The sequence below is a fragment of the Mus caroli genome, unplaced genomic scaffold (assembly GCF_978045245.1).
Source record: "Mus caroli unplaced genomic scaffold, Mus_caroli_1 scaffold_9, whole genome shotgun sequence".
Classification (NCBI taxonomy): Eukaryota; Metazoa; Chordata; class Mammalia; order Rodentia; family Muridae; genus Mus; species Mus caroli.
In genome coordinates this window covers 73,933,184-73,955,150 of record NW_028227264.1, presented here as the reverse complement: position 1 = coordinate 73,955,150, position 21,967 = coordinate 73,933,184, and the positions used below count along the sequence as shown (strand labels likewise).

Here is a 21,967-nt window from a genome sequence, read left to right as displayed (position 1 = left end):
GTATCAGGTTTTTTTACACCATGGGTGAGAGGCCCAGGGCTATCATAGAAGAGACCTAGGTCTAGGATCTGCATCTGGATTGACCAGCATTCTGGTTTGGGGGATGACGCTGTATATGTGGAGCTGACCCTGTTCTATAGGGTGTTTCTTCTTCTGACATTACCCCAGGGTTCCTTCCTGTGACCATCATGGAGCCGGAAGAAACAGTGGGCATAAGCCTTCTTGGCAGCTAGAATGCCCATGAAGGTGCCAGTTCTCTCTCAGCCCTTTCCTGTCTTGTGATCAAGCCTAAAGCATAGCCTTTCCCATCTGCCTATCTACCAGAGTACCTGCTGTTTGTAGCTGCCTGACAGAGACCACCACAGGTAGCCTGAGCTACCATCTGATCTACCATTGCTTCTTCATGACTCCCTCCCACAAACACTCCCTTAGGCCAGCCAGAATCCTCAAGCTATATAAAAGCCATTCCTTAGGGACCAGGGATCAGTAGATATATAGATTATCCTGGGCTTGTTTGTTTTTTTTCCAGTGTGCCTGCCAGAGAAGGCTTTCCTAGGATCTGGGCTCCTCTCCTGAAATGAAATGGAAGCAGCTTAGCCCTCCAAAGAGTGGGTTATTATAGTGGGCTTCTCTGTCTGGCCTGAAGTGGGGGCATAGAGGAGCCCATTGTAAGTATCCTGTATGATAAGGAGGTGCTCAGGGACTCCTCCCATGTGCAGTGTGGGAGTGAGGATCACTCGTAGGGCAGGAGAGGCACACTGGGTAAAGCAAAATGGGCCTCTATAACCCAGCTGCTGCCATTGCTGTGAGGTCAGATATCGGGCCAACCACAGGTCCCTAGACAGGGAGCCAGCTCATAGTCTAAATCTGAGCCTCATAGCTCCTCCAGGCTACCTCAGAGGCTGCTGCTCTGCATTGCCTGATTTGTTCCTCTGACCTCCAGTAACCCTTCCTTTTTTTTTAAGATTTATTTATTATTATATATAAGGACACTATAGCTATCTTCATACACACGGGAAGAGGACATCAGATTTCATTATGGGTGGTTGTGAGCCACCATGTGGTTGCTGGGATTTGAACCCCGGACCTTCAGAAGAGTAGTCAGTGTTTTTACCCACTGAGCCATCTCACCAGTCCAACCCTTCCTTTCTATGAAGATTACCCACTCCCCAGATGGGATACCCTCTACCACATGTAGCCTGCCACAGTAACTACACTTGCCCCCAAAGATACCAGCCATCTTCACTGCCTTTCAGTGGGCTGCCTCTCTTTTGGGTCGCCAGGGCTACCCCACCTAGTAGACCTGTCTGTCCCTTTCCCCACCACAACTGTGTCCCCACCCCAGCCTTGTCATTATCTTTATGTAGTCTGTTGTGCCACTGGGCTGAAGGTGCCGGTTAAGCTAAGCTGACATGCTCCATTACATAGCCATTGCAGGGTTCCCAGGAGTCCTGGGAACGGGCAGAGTTTTGACCTTTTCTCTCCTGAGGTAGAGGATTGTCTTTCCATTTAAAAAACAAAAGTACTGGTGGGAATAGTGGCCCTGTGCACAGAATGTGCCCATATATACACCAGGACCCGCAGACTCGAGTGGTGCAGCATTGCTGACTGCTGAAGTACGTGCAGTTCCAGTCCCAGGGGCAGGACTCTGAGCGGAGCCCTAGCATAGCAACCTGGAGATGTTCCCTGAGCCAGTCTTTTCAGGCTTCTTTTCCTCTGTCCTCCTTCAGCACCGTTGGATACAGATACAGTGACGTCTCAAGGCACTGTGTAGTTGTACAACACAGGATCATTTTCTTGGGACCAAAAGTTCTAGCTCAAGAGAGTTGAGTGGACTGCATGCTTTGGGGGAACCGAGGGTCTCTGTACCTGGGGAAGGGAGGCCTGTTTCACGTTGTCTGGACCTTAATTAAAGAAGAAAACTGGCTGTCACGCGCACAGTAGGAAAGTTGCCAGATCCAGTGTTACACAGAGCCACTGCCCCACAATAGTGAGGCAGGTGAGTGGTTGCAAGGCTGAAAATTAGGATTCTCAAGGAGCGTTCTTATTCCAGTCCAGCTCAGGAGGATGACAGGTTCTACCTTGGAACTGAAGTAAGAGCCTACAAGAAAGGAACCAGCAAAGACTTGAAGGTCTACAAGGGCCCAGATGGTGAGAGGGAAGAGCTGTAAGAGACCACTGGGGCCACATGGTCCCCTAAGTAGCTCAGCTAGCAGTACCTTAGGCACAGTCCAGCTCTGTCATCTGGAACTTAGCTTCACAAGACCAGAGGCCCACCCACCACTTGAGCCGTGAGTGCCTCCATATGCCATTGGTCAGGTATGCTAGAGGCCCAAGGATACCTGTAGAGATGAACATGGCCTATCACTTGAGCCTCCATGGCTGCTAGAGAGCTGCCAGAGCCAGCTTCAGGCATTCGTGACGTTGAGATGGATGCATGGCTCGGTCTCCATGGTAGGAATAGAGGTCCAAACCCTTCAACATTCAGGTGCTTTATGAGCAACTGGGACCCACTGAACTCTGCTGCTTAGATTGTTAACAAGAACCAGGAAGCTCAAAGCTCTTGGAAGCCCAAAGAATTCTCAAGGATATAATGTAGGCAAGTCCTGTCAGCCTCTGTTGTGAGGCTGTTACTTCACACTCCAGCATGTACTCAAATCCATCCATCTGGTGAGGAGAGCAAGGGTGATTCTCACCCTGTGAGTAATCTCTCACTGGGGCTTGGCTGTGGCTGGTCAGCCAGGGATGACGATGCCTCTGGAGAGAGCTGGTTGGTACAAGCCAAGGGTGGGAGTGTGGGACATCACATGGTGTAAAAACAGGTCTTAAGGGGCCAGTGCAAAATAGGTAGTAGCTCACATCTATAATCCCAGCAGTCAGTCAGTCAGTCAGAGGCTGAAGCAGAAAGGTTGCCATGAGTTTGAGGCCAGCCTGGACTACAGTGAGACCCTACCTCAACAAACAAGGTTAGTGGGTATGCCCAAGCCTCTAGAGCCCAGCTGGGAAGAGATGTTCTTGCAGAGATTTCCTTCTTGGAATTTCACTTGTCCAGGACTTAGCAACCCATACCCTATACCCCTGACCCCTGCAAGTTCTTATGTACTGTAGGCTTCTCCGATGCTGTCAGATACTGGGCCTTCAGGCCACTCAGCACCCTTCTTCAGGAGGAGCCCTGTGTGAGAGAGAGCGCTGTCTGTGGCAGGGCAGCCATGCTCTGGAGAGTAGCGGGCCTGGAGGCCTTCTGGATCCTTCCTTCCAGATAGTTGTGCACAACACTGATAAACACAGCTTCTTCCTGGCCTGGGTGAAGGTGGTGAGCACTCGTTCTCAGCTTCCTTTGGTCTGACTTGATCTTTCAGGAAGTAGAAAAGGTATGAAGTGAGGTCACAAGTTCCATGAAACACAAGTGGCATTTTAGCACCTGGTTCTGATGTCCGCACCAGCAATTGGAGACTGCTGCAAGGAAGCTGCAAGGAATGACCCAGACTTGGGCTGGCAGGGTTTGCGTGATAGGTCCCAGTGTTACAACTGAGTGCCTATACCAGTGCCCAGACTCCCTGAACTATCTATTCCCACTGTGGTGTCTGTCAAACAGGAGCAGGGAGGATGCTGAGGACATAGTGAGTTGAGATGCTGTTGTGGGGAATATGCATTTGAAGCTCCTGAAGAGTCTAAAGGGGGCTTGTGCTCGTGTGTGTGTGTGTGTGTGTGTGTGTGTGTGTGTGTGTGAACCCCTAAGAACCCAGGTCGTTTCTTCCTTGTTCCCAAGGACAAGTCCATTTTCCAAGATAGAAAACTGGTTTATTCTCTAGGTTAAGAGGAGGAGGTCTGGACTGGTGCTTGTTTGGGACACTGGTGGGCAGAAGCTAGAGTAAGGCAAACAGAAACTACGTCGTGATTGGCCAGGTAGATGAGGCTTTGAGGAGCGTGGCCAGGGGAAATGTATGGATTAGGATCTTCTGTCCCTTCCTTGGTATTCTCGTCTACCTGGGCAGGAAGAGCAGCCAGGAATTGGTGGCTAGTTCCTGTACAGTCTGCCTCACTAGGTTGAAGATGCCCAGTGCTGTGGATGCCATTCTGTGCCCTAGAGCACTGCTTCCTTTCTGAGCTCTTCCTCCATAGAACAGGCTCACTACCTTTTCCTGGACTCTGCAAAGCTGCTCCCAGGAGTTGGGCACCTCTTCTTGAAATGCAGAGATGGGGAGGGTCTTCTTTTACCTGACCCAGCTGCATACCCTGTGAAAAAATAGTGGCTTCCTCTGGAGAGCTCACTGGAGACCATGGCATCTTTGTTGTGCTTTCTTTGAGAATATTACTCCAGAAGTCTTCGTTCTAGTCCCGATTGACAGCTCTAGTGTGGCCCACCTACAATTTAGGATTCTACCCTCCACAGGGCACTGTGTGGCACAAAGTGGGGAAGGGTGCTGTTCACATTGGAGCCCCGTTGCAGATGGAAGATTGCCTACCCATGCTGCCGTTGGCCATTGCCATCCTGCCTCCCAAACTCACCTCCCTGTTCCACAGTTTCCTGTGCCAAGCAAGGGCTGTGTACTAGATATCCCTCAGCCGGTGGGCAGCCTGGCGTCACTGAACCCCTGGTGGCTAGACCGAGGACCCCGCCAGGATTGGCCGGCAAAAGTCAGTTATGCTGCCAAGTGACTGCCGGGGACCGTCCGGCTCTTGCCTGCCCCGCCCCGGCCCGCCGCGAGTGAGGAGCAAGCCTCCGCGGCCATGGCCTGGCGCCCGCACTAGCTCTCCTGCACAGATGCCACCGGGGAGCCAGCGGGTAGGAACTTGCCTGTGGCCGAGGGCGGGGATTGGGACCAGGGCTGCACGACCACCTCACCTCTGCCTGCCTGACTCTCTCTGCTTTTCTGTGCTAAGTTACCCCCGGGTGGGCTTGGGGAGCTGCCCCCGCCCCGGACGCAGCAGGAAGCCCGAGGGCCGCGGTTTCCCCCAGCGCTTCTACAGAGGAAGTCGCCGACGGTGGGTGCGGTGCCCCCCGTGCCCGGACTGGGCTGGCGTTCTACCGAACGTCAGGTGGGAGTCCAGACCGGCCTAGGTAGTGGCACGCGGGGGCGGCTGTTGCTGGTGGAGTCTGTACTGCGCCCGCCCAGCAAACCCAGGACAGCCCAGCCCGACCAAGCCCCGGGCCGGAGCCCAGGCGTGGGTGTGCGCCTGCGAAAACGAAAGCCACTAGCTGCAACAACTTCGCAGCAGAAGGCGCTGACGAAAAGCTGCGCGGTGCCGCTCTCGGGGATGGTGAGCGGGCCGCCGGGCGGGATGGGCAGCGGCGCCCGGGCGCGGTGCTTCCCTAGCTAAAAATAGCTGTTGTGCGGGGGCGGGAAGATGGTGCCAGCTCTTCGCAAGTGCGGTCCGGCTCGGAACATGGGGCCCGGGGTCCTAGCCACTCAGCACTCAAGAGTAGGCGGAGGGGTAGGGTAGGGTTGGAGTAAGGGTCGTATGAGCTGGGCGTGGGGTCGCTACTAGTTTCGCACGCACATGGGGGCAGGGCTAGCTGCCAGGCTCTCCCCAAGCTCAGTTGTTTGTCGGTTCTGCTTTTCCCAGGAGGGGGGAGGGGAGGGGACCTAGTGCATGATATGTCTCATTTGGCAGAAAAGGCTGGAAACGGCAGACGCCAGCTGCAGGCAAATTGCAGGCTTCCCCAACCCCTGCCTGAGTCTGTTGAGGGCTCATTACCTGTAATGGCAGGGGGAATCCCTTGCCCTCAGTAGCCCTGCCTGGACAGCCAGGACCTCGTGAGGGAGAACCGGGCGTGGGGTGGGGGTGGGGGGACGGGGGTGTGTTCCTGATAGCCACTGTACTGTCCTGAGACTACAGATTGCCTTCCATATGGTTCTGAGGTTCTCATTGAAGAAACTTCTGTCTACAGTGGTGTTGGGTTTGGGGGAGAGGGAAGAGCTCCCAGCTTCCCTCCATCTTTACCATGGAGCAGAAGTGCTGCAGGGCCCCACTCTCCTCAGAGCATCAAAAGGATGAGTAGCTACCTACCTAGAAAGCAGTCCTGGATCCCAACACCAAATCTCCTGAGCAGGAGGAGGTGCCAGAGAGAGCCGTCTGTACATGAGGCCATGGGTGCTACCCAGCTGACTGGCAGCATCCTTGATGCTCTCAGTCCTGGGGACAAATGGGAGCTGATGGGAGAGTTGTGCTGTAGCCTCGGCTTCCTGCTGCTTGCTGGCTCACAAAAGAGCTAGTCTCTACAGAACAAGAGAGTGAAAACTGATGTGAGAGAAACTGGGCAGCCACCTACAAATTGTTTGCCTGAGAGACGTAGTCAGCCCCAGAGACTGAGTGACACTGGGAGCATCTCTCCATACCCTGTTCACACACCTCTCCAGGTAGTCTAGTGTGAGTGGTCTGTGTGTGTTAACGGGCAACAGGTGTCACCCCAAGACTGGGGAATGCTGTGACACCTCCCCTCCCAACTGTGCTTGCCCCTCAAATAGAACCATCCCCTGCTTCTTGGAGTTGAGTTGTTGTTAATTTTGAGGTTGTGTTGGAGGCTGCACAGGTTTTTGTGCTTTTCTGGGGTGGAAGGAGGGGAGTTGCTGAGCTCTGCCCTGCTGAGATCTGCACTGCAGGGACCATTACTCCAATACTTAGCAGCTCATTCTCGGCAGCAGCCTGTTCCCACACCCCGTGTCTTCTGCTTTTGTGATAGCCGGCTTACTTTCCCCTATTCACCAGTGTGCCCATACCTCCTAGATGGGCCACAGGGAGAGAAATAGGCGTTTTCTTTCTCTCTCTCTCTCTCTCTCTCTCTCTCTCTCTCTCTCTCTCTCTCTCTCAGACTCACAGTACTGTTTTCAGTGAACAGGGTTGTTAAAAGTGTGCTATTCTAGAAAGCCTTGCTCACCCATTGTTCCATGGGCTGTCCCCCTACTGTATCAGCTGAGGCACCAGGCCCCACCCCAGGGATCCACCTGTTTGTTTCCCCCTCCTGCCTATTAACCTTTCCAATCCAACGTTCTAAATAATGACCCTGAAAACTTTAGCTTATGTGTCAACCTGTAGCCCATGTGCTGTGGGATAAATGATTCTGCGGCTGTTGTCAAGGGGATGTATTTGATGACATGGGAAATGCTTCTTTGGGCTCAGGGTACTCTTAAGTTGTAGGGCTGGCTCCACATAGGTTGCCCCTCCCTCCCACCTCAGCTCCCTGCCCCCCACCCCCACCCCCAGCTATCTGTCTCTCATCTCTGTCTTCTCTTTGGGGCACACAGTCTCCCCTCCTGTTTCCTCTGGCTCTGCCCAGGCACCCTCAAAGTCCCTGGCCTCTTATTCACACACCAGCCTCTCTTTTATGATTGTACCTGGATGGCTGGGATGTTGCCCCACACCCCTTCTTTAAGAGAGTTGGAGTCTATGTTTTATGATTTTGACCCAGATCATTCATTTTCTGTTGAGTGTGCAGGAAGGCTCCATGGTTGACAGTATACTACTGTCCTTGTTTCCTAAGTTCTTGTGCTGGGGACTCCCTTTTCTTTGGGGGCTTTGGGAGACTTTACCTCATAGGCCATGAGCTCCTCAAACGCAATACAGCCGCATCTGCCCACTGGCCCCCTCCTATAACAGCTCAGTGTCCCGGGGCTATGCCAGAACAACTGTTGTGCCCAAGGCTGAGGCCCTTGGACTGAGGTCAAGAGCTAGAAGCAGTCTTGGTGAGCAGTGCCTCAGCTGGCCAGGTAGAGCTCATGAAGACCCCTGACAAACTCAGACCCATTAAATGGGGAGCCCAGGTAAGGTGGAGAGGCGAAATTTTCCTACCATCTGCCTAGTAGTAGTAGCCCAACTGTTCCCTCAGGCCAAATGTCCTGGGTCTTCTAAGGTACCGTCTACGATCTGTTTCCTTTTCCTTGTCAGCACCTTTGTGTGGTACCCAGGTGGCTCCTCTACAACCATACTATGTGCCCCCAGATGAGATCTTCCCTCCTGCCTGGCCTGGTGCCCTCCTGGGCGTGACCCTGAAAATGGCAAATCAGAACAAGTGTCACATCTCAGTCCTGTGTGTGGCAGGCAGCAAGACATAGCTGGAGAAAGCAACTAAAGCCCTGTCAGGACCAAGGCTGAAGGCTGTCTCCTGCAGTAGGTCTGCAGCACTTGAATTCTGTGAGGGACACCAGCCACCCTGCCTGTGAGCAAGCCTTGAGGGCCCTGCCTGCTGTGTGCTAAGCTCTTAGCTGTTTAAGAAACACAAGGTTCAAAACCCTGCCTGTTCCTTCATTTGGGAGTGTTAGAAGTGAGACCGTGAGGAGAGGCTTTCAGGTGATGAAGACAGACCCCTGCTTCCTGGTTCACTGTCTCTGGACACCCTTGAGCAGGTCATCTAAATTCAGTTGCACTCTCTGGGAAGAAAGAACTGGGTATCTTGGGGTATGTCCTCCAGTGTGGCAAGAGAATGAAACTCTGAACCCCCCACCCCACCCCCAGTGTAGCTCTGTCCAGGCCATTCCTTCTCCCACCTTCTTTCCTTTCTGGCTTTTCCAGGCCTTAGAAAAGGAAGGGGTCCTAGGGGGATCTGTGACAGAAAGGCAGCAATCTCAGAATAGCCTCAGGCTGTGCAGTTACTACAGAGTGTGCTGGGAGAGCCAGATCTACACGTGAGTGAATCTGTAGACCCTGCCTGTTGGGGCAGATGGCTCTGGACTGAGTAAAGGGGCTGTGTTCAGCAGCCCTCAGGTTAGACACTCAGGATGGAAATGTGTGCGGATGAGCTCTTCTGTCTGTGCGAAGGCCTATAGCAGCTATGTGCAGGCTTCTGAGAAGAGAGGGGGAAGAGGAGTCTGGGTCTCCTCAGGAATATGCTCCCCATGACCACAGGATGTGGGACGTTGTGAGATGATCGCGCAGGCAGAGCCTGACCCAGGCAGAGTGCCCCGTGTGCTGCTGCTCTTAGCTCCCTGTGTGGTCTGCGCACCGAGATTGCCATTAGTGGAAGGCAAAGCCTCGGCAGCCTCCTGGCCAGGCCTGCCCTCACACTGCTCTCCAGTCCACTGTGAGCATCTGTGCTCGATACCACAGGTTTACTATTACCTCCACTTACGCAGCGACCACACCCCAGTTCCATGTACCCAAGACCCATCTTCCTGTGGGGTGTTGCTCCTGAAGGAATCCCCATTATCTCCATAGTAGTGAGAGGACACAGCAGGCTGTGGGGAAGGTTTGGGAACTTGTATCCAACCTTCAGCCCACAGTCTGGGACCCCATAAATTATTCAATTGCTAGTGTGTGTTTCAGTGACTTCATCTGTCATCAAGGAGCCCAGAGCCACTCTTAAGGAGCGGAGATGGGCTGAGATGCTTGCAGTGAAGGACTTGGCATGTAGGAGAAACTTGAGTACAGTGAGGTATTTGGAAGGACTCTGGGGCTGCTGGGAAGGCCCGACTGCCTACAGCACAGGACTGTGAGCCAGCATTATCCCCAGACACACTGACCACCAGGGAGCCCAGTCTTGGTGACACCACAACCCAGGAATCCAGTGAGGCTGATTAAAGACAATATGCATGTCTGCAGGTATGTGAAAGCATAGTCCTACAGAGGGGACTCCTTGTAGCGTCCTGATGCTCTGACTCCCACGATGCTGCTAGCTCTCACATGTGTGTCCCTGCTCTGGCCTGTCCCGCAGACCTAGACATGAGCTCCTCTGCAGGTTCCTTCCCAGCTGCTTCCCGCCAGGCCTGCTTTCACATAGGAGCCCTGCTGCTCATGTCCTCCATGCTAGACCAAGCTCAGCTCACTCTGGCTTCTCCCTAACACCTGCCAGAGGTCCATGCCTTTCTCTTCTGGGCTCTGGGCTGGGTGTTGTGCAGCCTCTGCTTAGCCCCACACCTTCTCCCTTGTGGGCTGTGGTGGAGACAGAACAGGTGTCTACCCAATTCATCCTGAAGGCCCCCCACCCCCACTCCCAATACCTTCTCAGGAGAGGGCTGTACCCAGGCCATCCTGGAGCTGTAAACACAGGAGCCAGATTCTGCTCAGCTCGGGCAGAAGTCGTACTTGGCTTGGTTTCTACCCTCCTGGCTTATGATTCTGTTCTTTCTCAGAACAGCTATCTCCAAAGGCCAGCTTGGTGGCCACAGGACACCCCCTACCCCCATTCACCCAGGTTTCTCTCCATCTGTATACAGCCCCATGCTGAGAGGGCAGAGCACTATTCCCAAGGGCTCCTGCTAGCTGCATGCCCATGGAAGAGATGGTACCCAGTAAGTTCCAGAGTCTTGTGGCACGTGTGAGTGAACATAAGGAATGAATGAATGAATGAATGAACCAGACCTTGCCCAGCGAGTGTGTCCAGGAGAAGGCCAGAGTGAAGCTGGAGCAGGGCAGCTGCAACTGCTGGGCTCACTTGGAGCACTTGTCAGGGTGTCTGCACTTCCCTCTGCTTTTCCTGGAACTTCCCTCTACCTTTCTGAAAGGAGCGCTGCTGTGTTATAAAAGGAGCTGAGGTAGACAGTGCACTAGAAACAAGATCTAGATGCTGAGACAAGAGACCCTTGCTGACAGACCTTTCTTTCCTCTTCAAGAACTTATGGCCTATGTTTTCTTCTTCCCCTGGTACTGAACATGCATCTCACCTGCCTGACAGGCCTATTACAGCCCCCAGAGGGGCTGGGTCCTCCTGCCTGACAGGCCTCTTACAGCCCCCAGAGGGGCTGGGTCCTCCTGTTCCTGCCCTTGCCTCAGAAGGTGACTGCGGTGCTGTGCCATCGATTCTCAGCTTGGGGAGTGAGAGCCTTTACAGGAGCCCTGGCCTCCTGCACCTTCACATCTGCCAAGTACCTTCTGCCTCCCCAGCCCACCCCCTGCATGTGGCAAACACAATTTTTTACGGGTAGCAAGCACCTCCTCAGCTCATTTTTTTCATAGTGTGATAGCTTTCTGGTCCATCACATTACCCCCTGGCACTGGCTGCTTTTTAGGGGGAGTCAGTTCATCTTCATGCAGTCCCCATGCTCCCCATGGGGCATTGTATCCACTTGGAGCCTGGAAGAGCTTTGTTTGCTGTGAACACTGTTGTTTCTTACCTGCCCCACACAGTTCACATGGGAATTTTCAGGAGGCAGGGTAGTTAGGATTCCCTATACCTAATAAAATGGGAGGTAAAAAGCTTTCAAGATGGATGCCCCACCTACTCTGCCAAATTTGTGTCAGACCCCTCAGAACCTAGATCTAAAGCAGACGGACCCTGGCCAGGACACCCTGCCAGCTCCAGAGCCATCATCTGAAAGGCTGCCTCAAGCCCTCTCCACTGTGTCACAGAACAGCAAGCCAGGGAGCCTTAGAGAAGAGGGACTAGATGTCACAATTGACCTGGGAAAAACATTAGAAGAACTGGCTGGGCAGAGGATGCAGAAGACAGAAAAGGAGGCTCACATGTATAGAATCTGTGGCTTGTGTCAGTCCAAAGGACGCAAGCCAGTTAGAGAGGCAGTTGGTAGAACATTAAAAACACCAGCAATACCTGGCTTGGTGCACACCGATGTAATTAATCCAGGTTGATCAAGAGTTCAAAACCTGCCTGGGTGTTTGTGTTCGCACACATATATGTGTGTGTATGTATGTATGAAAGGATGGATGGATGGATGGAGCTCAGTGGTTTAACAACACTTGTCTAGGATACATACCCAAGGCCCTGGTGCCAGTTGATGTTGGTTCAGTCCCTGGGGGGCAGCCCTGTGCCATATAGAAAAGATACCATTCTACGAATTGTAACCAGAGTTGACACTAGCTTCCACCAGTGTTGATTAGCTACAGTATGTTTAACTGATATGAGAGCTAGCATGCTGGGTATCCAGAGGAGGTGGGCATTGGAATCCAACCATCTTTAGCAGAGGCCCCCAGGATGGACCCATCTCTGTTCTTCCTCAGCCTGCTGTGTCTGTGCTCCAGTACTACTGGCTTGGAGGCTATAATGAACCCTGGGAGCAGGGCCACTTCCCCTGCCTCTAACTGCACCTAGAGGAAAGTCCTCCCCATTCTAATCACACCACCTCTTAGCACAGTTCAGAAGAGCACATGTAAGGAGTTGGTTGTTTGAGACAGGGTTTCTCTGTGTAGCCCTAGTTAGCCTTGAACTCTCAGAACTCTGCCTGCCTCTGCCTCCTGAGCACTAGAACTAAGGGTGTGAGCCCCCACCTCTGGCTCTGAAGGCATGTCTGAGAAGTGGGCAGATGCTGTGCATTCTCAGGTGTGGAGAAAAGCAGCTCCTGGCTAAGTAGGGCCATCTGTGGCTGTGCACAGAAAGTGGGGAGACGTCTCTGAAGCTAGGATCATTCTAGGCCTCTCCAGAGGGAGAAGATCTGGAGGTCAAGGAGAGCATCTGTCATCAAGGTGACCGACCCAAGGCATCTCTCCCGACCTTCCAGATGGAAGAGCTGCTGCAGCCAGCAGTGGAGCTCGGTACGGGTGTGGACGCTTCCCTAGGAAGACCCATAAGGCTCTTTTCCTCAAAGTTGTGGGGTAGCCACTCATCTGTGGCTCTAGGAGGGTTATTCCTTGTCTCTACGCTCTATTATTTATCACATGTCTGTGGAAAGTCACATGAGAACTCCATGTATGATGTCTAGGATGTGCCGCCTCAAACAGAACCCTTCCCTAGCCTCACGCTGTTGGGCCATGAATACCTTAATGGCCACTGTAGTCTATGTTAGGCTCTCCTTAGTCCTTGGAGAGGACTGGGCTTCTTCAGACAGACAGACAAACACACACACACACACACACACACACACCATGTGGCTTTTTGTAAGCTGTTACAGACAGACATGTGAGGAATATATAATTGTGTTTGTTCTCCTGGGTGTGGGTGTTCTCACCCTCTAGCCTGTTAGGTGAGAGGGCTTGAAGCCCAGGATGGAGGCTGTGGGGCCAGGGACTAAGGGTGTTAAGCTTTTCCAGGCCTCCCTCATCAGCTGAGGGCTAAAGACACCCTGCCCTCCCTCCTCCCCCACCCCCTTGGCCTTCTAGCACATGGCTTATACTTCAGTACATGGACCACTAATGGGCAGCAAGGAGCCATGAGAACAGAGGCCCATGTAGGTGCTCCTATAATCCCTGGGACTGGCACTGGAGACCCAGAAACCCCATGATTCAGCCAGTCAGGATCCAGGACCTGTGTGCTAGCTGGTGGTTCTCAGGGGGTGACTACAGGGCCCCCACTGGGATCTGCCAGCTTCTTCCAGGCCACCGAGGTAGGTCCTGTGTCAGACAGGTCTCCTGAGTCTTGACACACCACTTCTTCCCTCTGGCATCCATGGTATCCCTATACCCTGATGGACCCCAATGTTGTTGAAAATATTTAATCCCAATCCAGATTTTCTACCCTGTCTTTAGCCATTTAGTTCCTGGATAAAAGACACACACACAACCTTTATAATAAGTCTTAATCAGCACAAGAGCTGGGCAGGTGTCTATCCTCTATGCTGTTTTGTCTATTTCCCAGCCAGTAATCCTATTATATAATTTACCATGTTTTGTCTGGGCTGCTCTTAACTCCAATTAGCCAACCTATGTAGCCATTATTTTAAGATTCTTACCCCATGTCAGCTTCTCTCTCCTCCTTTTTTCCCATCTGTTTGACCCCAAGCTTGGGAACCCTAAACTCCACCTCCAGCAGCAGCTATTGAGTGTCACCAGTCCTCTGGTTCAGTATTTGCTCCCCTTGGAGTTGCTCCTGCATCCTTGCACAGTGCCTGTGCAGAGTGTGAGCACTGCATGACAGCCACCATAGGCAACAGGTCCAGTAAGCATGTGGGATACAACCACATAAAGGAAGGGGCTGAGGCAGCCCACTTGGTGACTGACTAGGGAAAATGCTTACAGAGCCTCACATATACAGTCCTCTGCCATGAATGTAAGGTGAGTAGGTACAGGCGGCTGCTGACATGAAGGGACAGAAGCCCCTGGCTAGGCCCTATGCATAGTGGCAAGCTTGAGAGGACTTCAGGCAGGGTGTCCATAAGGCGCCAGAGAGGTGGCAGCCTCCCTTAGCTTGTGCTTGCCCATCCCATAGGGCATCTGGCGGATCCCCGTGGATGAGATTGACCGGCCAGGCAGCTTTGCCTGGCACATGAACCGCTCCATCGTGCTGCTGCTCAAGGTTCTAGCCCAGCTCCGCGACCACAGCACCCTGTTGAAGGTGTCCTCCATGCTGCAGCGGACACCAGACCAGGGCAAGTGAGTGAGCCACCACACACAGCCTGGCTCGTTCTCCTCCCAGGCTTGTCCCCACTGCTCACACCTGGCTCTGAGGTCTATTGGTCCAGAAGTCCCAGCCTTCCCTCACTCATGAGGGGCATCTCTTAGTATCTGAAACACAAGCCCACCACCTCTCTGCCTTAAGCACTCTTGGACTGACACAAGCTGATAGTCTCCATGTTTAAACCATCCCTCCTACCCAACCTGGGTTCTCAGAGGCACTAGCTAGCATGGGGTGTAAGAAATAGACATTCTGAAAGTGGCCCTGGCCCTAGGGAAGTAGGAGGCAGGCAGCAGAGGTCTTGGGTCTCAACAGATATCATGGCTTCATTGGCCAGAAGTATGGGCACAGAACAGAGTGCATCTGCTACAACTGCCAGGTGTAGAGGTTGGGGGTGCTATACCTGGAGATACAGCTGACACGGGACTAGCCTGGACATGAAGCATAAGCATCCCAGAAGCTAACTTAAAGGAGAGGAACTTAGCCCACTTCTGACTGACCTGTACTTCAGAAGGCTCATGGCAGCCACTGGGACCAAGTCAGAGACTTACTGAAGATGAAGTATATGATCCAAAGAGTACTTTAGGAGAGCAGACTTAAATAGATGGGCACAGTCACAAGTGTTCCTGGGGTGGAAGTAAGGTGCTGACTCATCAATTAACTACTATATGGCTTCTGACACTGTCCCACTATTTCTGTCCCTCTGTATGACCGCAGGAAATATCTGCGAGATGCTGACCGCCAGGTCCTGGCACAACGCGCCTTCATCCTCACTGTGAAAGTGTTGGAGGACACACTGAGTGAGCTTGCAGAGGTATGTCAGCCTATCACAGCTCACCCCAGGCCTGTGCATAAGGGCCAGGGTAACAAGTCTCTGCAGCAGCCACAGTTAGTGGCCAACACAAGTCCTCTCTTGATGTCAGCTCCCCATAAGGCTCACATCACAAAGCTCCTGGAAAGCCAGGCTGAGCCATCCCAGAGCAACCTGCCCCCACACCTGCTTATATGTAAGGGGGTGGAACTGCCCGAGGAACAGAGGAGAATGGGTCTCTGGGAGAGTCTTGACGGCTGGCACATGTGCATAGCCAGAATGGCGTTGGGTAGAGGGACCCGTGGAGGATCACCAGTAACTTGTCTGGCTTCCTTGTAGGGGTTAGAACACCCAGGATCCAAGGCCTGCGGCCTCTCTGGAGCCAGGATGACCACTGATGTCTCGCACAAAGCCAGTCCCGAGGATGGCCAGGAAAGCCCCCCACACCCCAAGAAGCTACCTCTAGCTGATGGCTCAGGACCAGGGCCTGAGCCAGGGGGCAGGGTGGGCCCTCTCAACCAATTGCCAGTGGTCACAGACACAAGGGACAACACAGAACAGGGTGGGGAGCAGAAAGACAAAGAGAGTCCCCAGGTGGGGCCCACTGAACCCATGGATACCAGTGAGGCTGCTGTTCGCCACCCAGACTTGGAACAGACATCACGTCTGTTGCCGGGCCGCCCCCCAAGGGACCGGGGCGCTGAGAGCCGGTCTGCTGAGCTTTCCCTAGAGGAGCTGAGCATCAGTACCCGGCAACAGCCCGCTCCACTGGCCCCATCCCCAACAGCCCCCACCACAACTGCTGCTCCCACTACCATGGCGTCCAGGGGAGCAGGGCACTCTGAGGAGGCACCTCCAAGGCCTAATCGGAAAAGGAAACTCCTGGAGGACACAGAGTCTGGCAAGACTCTCCTGCTGGATGCCTACCGCGTGTGGCAGCAGGGCCAGAAGGGCATGGCCTATGACCTGAGCCGCATTGAGAAGATCATGTCGGAGACTTACATGCTCATCAAGCAGGTGGGCAGCCGTGCACTGACCCTGGGGCTGCATCTGTCTGCAGGCCCCTTCGTTGCTTTGGCCTTTTGTTCCCTGGAGGTTCTTTCTTGAGGCCACATGTATCAGGGCCCACCCTGAGGTGGTGTTGGGGATTGTGCCCCCTGCTTGAACACTCTGTACTTTGTGAGGTTGGGGGGTGGGGTGGGGTTGTATTTTTTATTTTTTAGATTTTCTCTGATGAATAGGCAATAAGTTTAGACACAGAAAACAATGAGGTGTATGCTGTGAATTTATCCTTTAAGGAAGACGAAACTACGGTACAGGTCCAGCACAGGAGTGTGTGTGGAAGCCCTCGTCTGACCACTGTGTGGGTCCTCTGGATATATTTGAGCCACTTCCTGAAATGGGTAGCTGTGGTACCCAGTGTAAGGAACAGAGCTAGGAGGAGTTCAAGCATGGCAGCAGCCCTAAGAGTCTGCCACCCTTCTCGGTCAGCCAGATCCCCACCCCACATCAGATACATTTTTCTCCGTAGGAGCAGTCTACAGAACTCGTGAGCAGTACAGATGGAGTGACTGTCCAGTGTGGTCAGTTCTTCCTACCACCTTTGAGCCCCCCTACCCTTGCTGGCATTGTTTCTCCTATGAATTCCCAGGAGCAGTGCAGTAGTACTGCTGTGTTCCCTGCAGGGGAGACCAGGCCATTTCCTGTAGTGCCTGCTCCTGTCTTCACTTGACAGTGCGTGGCATTCTTCTTCAAGTCACACCTGCTTGTTCAGGATTACCCTGTGTGTGACCACCATGTGTGTTAGCACTTAGTCTATGGTGTAGACTTAGTGTGCCCATCCTACCTGGGCTTCCAGAAGGCACCTCCCCCTGGAATCAACAACTCGCTTGAAAGGTAGATCAGAACCCAACCTGTGACAGCCACTTAAGCAGCTGAGCTGGTAGGGTCTTGCTGTGTGGCTCGGGCTGGCCCGAGACACTTCATCCTGCCTCTGACTCCCTCGTGCCAACATTAAAAGCATATACCTCCAAGCCTGGCTCTCAGATGAATTTGAAAACTTCATTGAGTCCTGAAGCCTCTGTCAGTTCTCAGCCCTTGAGGACATAAATAACTGACCATGGGAAAACAACTTGAAGTAGCCTGAGGGTTGACTGGGACAGGTCCTGACACAAGCAGTTGGTACATGGACCTTTGGCCTGCATCCCCACCTGGATGACGGTCTCGGGTGCTAGGCGTGGTCCTCACTGAGGATAGTCCACACAGGAGTGCCCTTCTTGGGCTGGGAAGTAGGCAAGGGAGCAGGTCATGTACTGTGGCCCAGGGTCCCCTAACTTAGACATCTCTCTGTTCAGGTGGATGAGGAGACTGCACTGGAGCAGGCTGTGAAGTTCTGTCAAGTCCACCTTGGGGCCGCTACCCAGAGACAGGTAAGCTGTCCTGAACACGCACTCCCCACCCACTCCCCAGCATATGCCAGCTCATGCTGATCCTGTCCCACACCGAGGCCTGGGCTGCTGGCCCAGAGGCAAGTCTGCCCCGAAGCTAGTTCCTGTGGTCATTGTGGGCCCAGGGTGGAGGAGCAGGAAGTATCTATGCTTCTGGATAATGGGTCAGTACCCCAAAGTGGTAGTGACTTAACAGGACTCAAGACATACATGTGTGACCTAAGGAGCCCTGCTTTGGCTCTTTTCATAAGTAGTAAGGAAGGACAGCATCTAGCTGTAAGTAAGTACGTAAGGCTTCAGCTAGGAAGGGCCTTACCTTTGTGACTGGTAGAGAAGTGATACCAGAACCAGGCTAACTAGTATCAAAACAGCCAGGAAGGATCATGGGGTGGAGGCAGGCAGGCAGTGGCATGATAGGGACCAGGGGCTTATTCCAAGCCCAGGGTATCCAGGTGCTGATAGGCAAAGGAACATGCCAGAATCCCAGGATGGTAGGAAGGGCTGGCATGTTGGATAGCTGTGAGAAGCAGACCTCCTGGCATGGGCTGAGAAGTCCCTGAAGGTAGAGTTCCTGATGGCTCGATGAGGTGGTACACACCGTTAGTCCTGGCACTCTGGAGGCAAAGGCAAGTGTGTCTCTGTGAGTTTGAGGCTAGCCTGGTCTACATAGAGAGGTTCTGTCTCAAGGAAATAGAAAAACAAAATGTGGGGGGGGGGGGGGCGTGCTCATGTTTAATCTTGCCAAGACTTGGGAGATGGGAGGCAGGCCCATCAGGACAAAGCCACACTCTCCCAAAGCATTGAGAGCCTGCAGGTCAGAGAGTGCCATAGTCTTATCTCAGAAAAGGCAAAACAGCCTCCATGCCATTGCTGGTCTAGCTTCTCATCCTAGGGGTGGCCCAGGTGTTTTGGGGTACCTTGTCCTAGGAGCCCCAGTGGTTAGCAGGGATCTATCTTAGGGGATAGAGCATGAGGTCATCAACAGTGCCCAGACTCTAGATCTAAGGCAGCCCAGGGATTCATCTTGGAGCGTGTAGACTGTGGTCCGCCTCCCAGATGACGATCAGAGTCCTTGGCAGGATTGAGCAACCAGCCAGCAGACATCACCACTTGACTATTGCCCCCAGACTTCTTGCATGTTAGTAGACAGACTAATTCTGTGTAGCTCAGGCTGGCCTGTAACTCAGCGGCAATCCTCCTGCCTCAACTTCCTGAATACTGGGATTACAAGTGTATCCCTGTGGGCCCAGCTTATATCTGACTTTGAAGAGACTTAAGTAATAAACCTGTACAGGAAATAGCAAACACCCTGCCTTTACTGGTGCTGTGTTAGCAAGGAATTAAGGACAGGAGAAAGTCTCATTTTTAGAGGAGAAAGCTAAAGCCAAAGACCTGCACACAGTACCACTGGAGTGCATGGGCAGAAGCTACTGCCAGTGGCCCTCGAAAGAACCAGGCAAGGAAATGGAGTAGACGAAGCTAGGATAGGATCCCTACATTTCAGGCTGCCTGCTGCTAGGCGGTGTCACCTCCTGGAGTACAAAGCCAGAGTAGAAGAGAGCCAGGCAAGTGGTCCTCAGGGCCTGCCACTCCCTCCCCAGGCCACACAGGATGGTGTACCCTGGGTCTTTTTGTTTGTTTGTTTGTTTGTTTGTTTTTTGTTTTTCTAGACAGGGTTTCTCTGTGTAGCCCTGGCTGTCCTGGAACTCACTTTGTAGACCAGGCTGGCCTCGAACTCAGAAATCCGCCTGCCTCTGCCTCCCGAGTGCTGGGATTAAAGGCGTGCCCCACCACACCCCGCTGCCCCTGGGTCCTCTTACCACCACATACAGCTCCACTTTTCCCCTTGGGACATCTCAGAGAGCTGTTTACTGTCTCTTCATCTTTCCACATGCTTCACCTCTTCTAGGAAAAGGTAACTATAGGCTCCCTCAGGTTTCGAAGTCGGCTCCCTGTTCTCCCTACTGAAAGTCTAAAGTTCAGAGAATAGACTAGTTAGATTTTTCCCTTGGCACTTGCCCACTAGTGGCCCTTAGAAAGTCCCTCTCCCAGGTTCTCCATTCCTACAGCCCCAAGATTAGGCCCTACATCGTACATAGAGACATAAGTGAATAGCTTCCTCCCCGGCTGGCACTGAGGAGGGAACAGGGAGACAAGCCAGAGGTGTTTACTGAGGCCCTGCTAGTGTGGGTGGATGTCTTCAAGGGAGGGAGGGGGCTGGACTCTCAACTGTGTCAGTTGTATTCTGGTAGAATGTTTGTGGCTCAGGTTGGCTGTGCCTTCCAGGGTCCAGATGAAGTGTCACACCTATGCGGCTGAATTGACTAGCATGGGGCAGTGTAGTACCCCATTGACTTTCCTCACTTTGCCTTTGTCTTCACAGGTCTCAGGAGACGCGCCCACTACCCCCAAGCACCCCAAGGACAGCAGAGAGAATTTTTTCCCTGCAACAGTGGTCCCCACGGTACCTGACCCCACAGCACCTGATGCTCTCCAGAGGCCCAGTGACTCCCACCTCAAGCCTGTATTGGCTACTGTCATCACCTGCCCTCCCTCAGCTTCAGCCTCTACCCCAGACCTGTCCACAGATCCTGGAATGCCCCGGCCACACAGACCAGAGACTACCCCCAGCAGGGCCCCTCTGAGTCCTGGTAAGTGCCATCTCAGTTCACCTGAGCCAAGTCCCCTCTGCCAGATGCCACAAATCCTTCCCCTCTGGAATTGGCAAAGAAGCATATGTGGTGCCCTCCAGCACCCCCAGGCTTACCCTGGGGCTATTGGCTGTTAGTCCAGGTCATAGTTGGTAGCAGTGTTGGTGGTTCTTGCCCCCTGTGCCTGTCCTGCCTGCACGTAGAAAGACCAGGAGAGGGAACATATACCATCGCTGAAGGGTTTGCCATTGTCCTAGCTTCTGCCACAGCAGAGCCCCAAAATAGGAAGGTTGGCTTTATCAGTAGTAGAAAGGAAGCCAGTGTTGACCAGGCTGCTATGGAAGGTTCTGGCCTTGGCAGTCTTTGAGGCCCCAGGTAATGTCCAGGACCAGACATGTTCCCACTGGTGACATGACAAGTTGAAGGCAGAGCCAAGTCAATGGATCTGTGAAGAAACACAGGATGGGATGGAGGTGCACAGGCTGACTCAGTCAGGTGGAAACCCTCATTCTTTCTGAAAATCAAGAACCACCAGGCAGGGTGGCCAGCATGGCAGGCAGGACATGTTCTGGAACCTTCCTAGGAGGAAGGCGGCCTCAGTGGGCAAGACGCTGTCCTGGTCCTCACTGCTGCAGCTCCTTCTCTGGCTTTGTGGTTGGTGGTGTCTGCCTGCCCACCCCCAGCTATGCTCCCTGTTGACCGTGGGCTGTGACAAAGACTCTGACGTGACAGCTCACTTTCGCAGCACAGAGCCGTCTTCCACCCGTCCTTCTCTCACCCTGGTTCAGGTCCTGACCAGTGTCCTATGCTGCATAGTTGCATGGTCACCTGCCCAAACCGGAGCCATCTGTTAGGGTTGGCCTGTCCTCCCAGCCACATTGGGAGCTGCCACCTTCAGCCGTGGGACCTTGCCTTTGTCTCCTATTTATTTCATCTGCACAGTGGGACAGCGAGCCCCTAGCCGTGCTGCCTGATTGGAGGCTGGGTTGGAAGCGCCCCTCTCAGCTCCTTCTGGAGGCTCGGTGGCAGGCACTGGGATTTTCAGCAAATGCTTTCCCCAGGTTACCTTGAGGATTGTGCCAGGTTAGGGACCCAGTCACTCACCATTTGTTCCAGAGGAACCTCTGAAGGCCACAGGACAGGGTAGTTGGCAGTTGGGCTCAGGTGAGCATGCACAAATCTCTGGGTGCCATCTGCAGCTGTCCTAATCACTTCTATCTTCAGAGCCAGAGCAACTTAGTGGCTGTTAGTGGTCACATAGGCCCACGCCTCCGGTTGCCCTGCCCTCTGCTGATCTAGATCCTAGACTAACAATGGATGGCAGTGTGGAGCGTGTCGGGAGTCTCCCGCAGCAGGGTAGAAAGGAATGAGGGTTTCCACCTGACTGAGTCAGCCTGTGCACCTCCATCCCATCCTGCGTTTCTTCACAGATCCATTGACCTGTTCTCCCTTCAGCTTATCATGCCTACAGTGCCATGACACCCACTAAGCTGCCTTCCCTGGGTCCTGACCCAAGGTCATACCCATGTGCCCCACGACCTTGGAGAATCTGAGGACTGGGGAGCCAGGCGCAGTGTTCTGAGTGGGCTGTTCCTAGTTGTGGTCTCCTGTGCGGTTGAGTTGAAGTCATTAGCTGCTCTCCTGAGTGGGTGACAGCCTGTCTTTCTTGATGGGCCCTCTGCCTGGTTCTGTTGATGTCTTGTCTGAGCGGGCACAGCAGGTAAGCAGCTACAGCACTTTTGAACGCTGGCTGGCAGGCTGCCTCCAAGCAAGCAGAATCCTACAATTCATATCTTATTTCTGGAGGTTAGCTCTGGGGAAGAGTGTTTCCTTCTGTCTG

At 53.4% G+C, this 21,967-nt stretch overlaps 1 protein-coding gene across 3 annotated transcripts in view; it reads left to right on the top strand.

Moving 5' to 3' along the window:
- The window catches only part of Cabin1 (calcineurin binding protein 1), a 116,182-nt gene that overhangs the window by 89,673 nt on the left and 4,542 nt on the right, over positions 1-21,967 (top strand). For all 3 annotated transcript variants that reach the window (XM_029482190.2, XM_021173768.3, XM_021173767.2), the window contains exons 30-34: positions 14,033-14,196; positions 14,936-15,032; positions 15,369-16,046; positions 17,384-17,458; positions 19,860-20,127. In XM_029482190.2, coding sequence (XP_029338050.1) covers positions 14,033-14,196; positions 14,936-15,032; positions 15,369-16,046; positions 17,384-17,458; positions 19,860-20,127 — 1,282 coding nt within the window. The remainder of the gene's footprint in view (positions 1-14,032; positions 14,197-14,935; positions 15,033-15,368; positions 16,047-17,383; positions 17,459-19,859; positions 20,128-21,967) is intronic.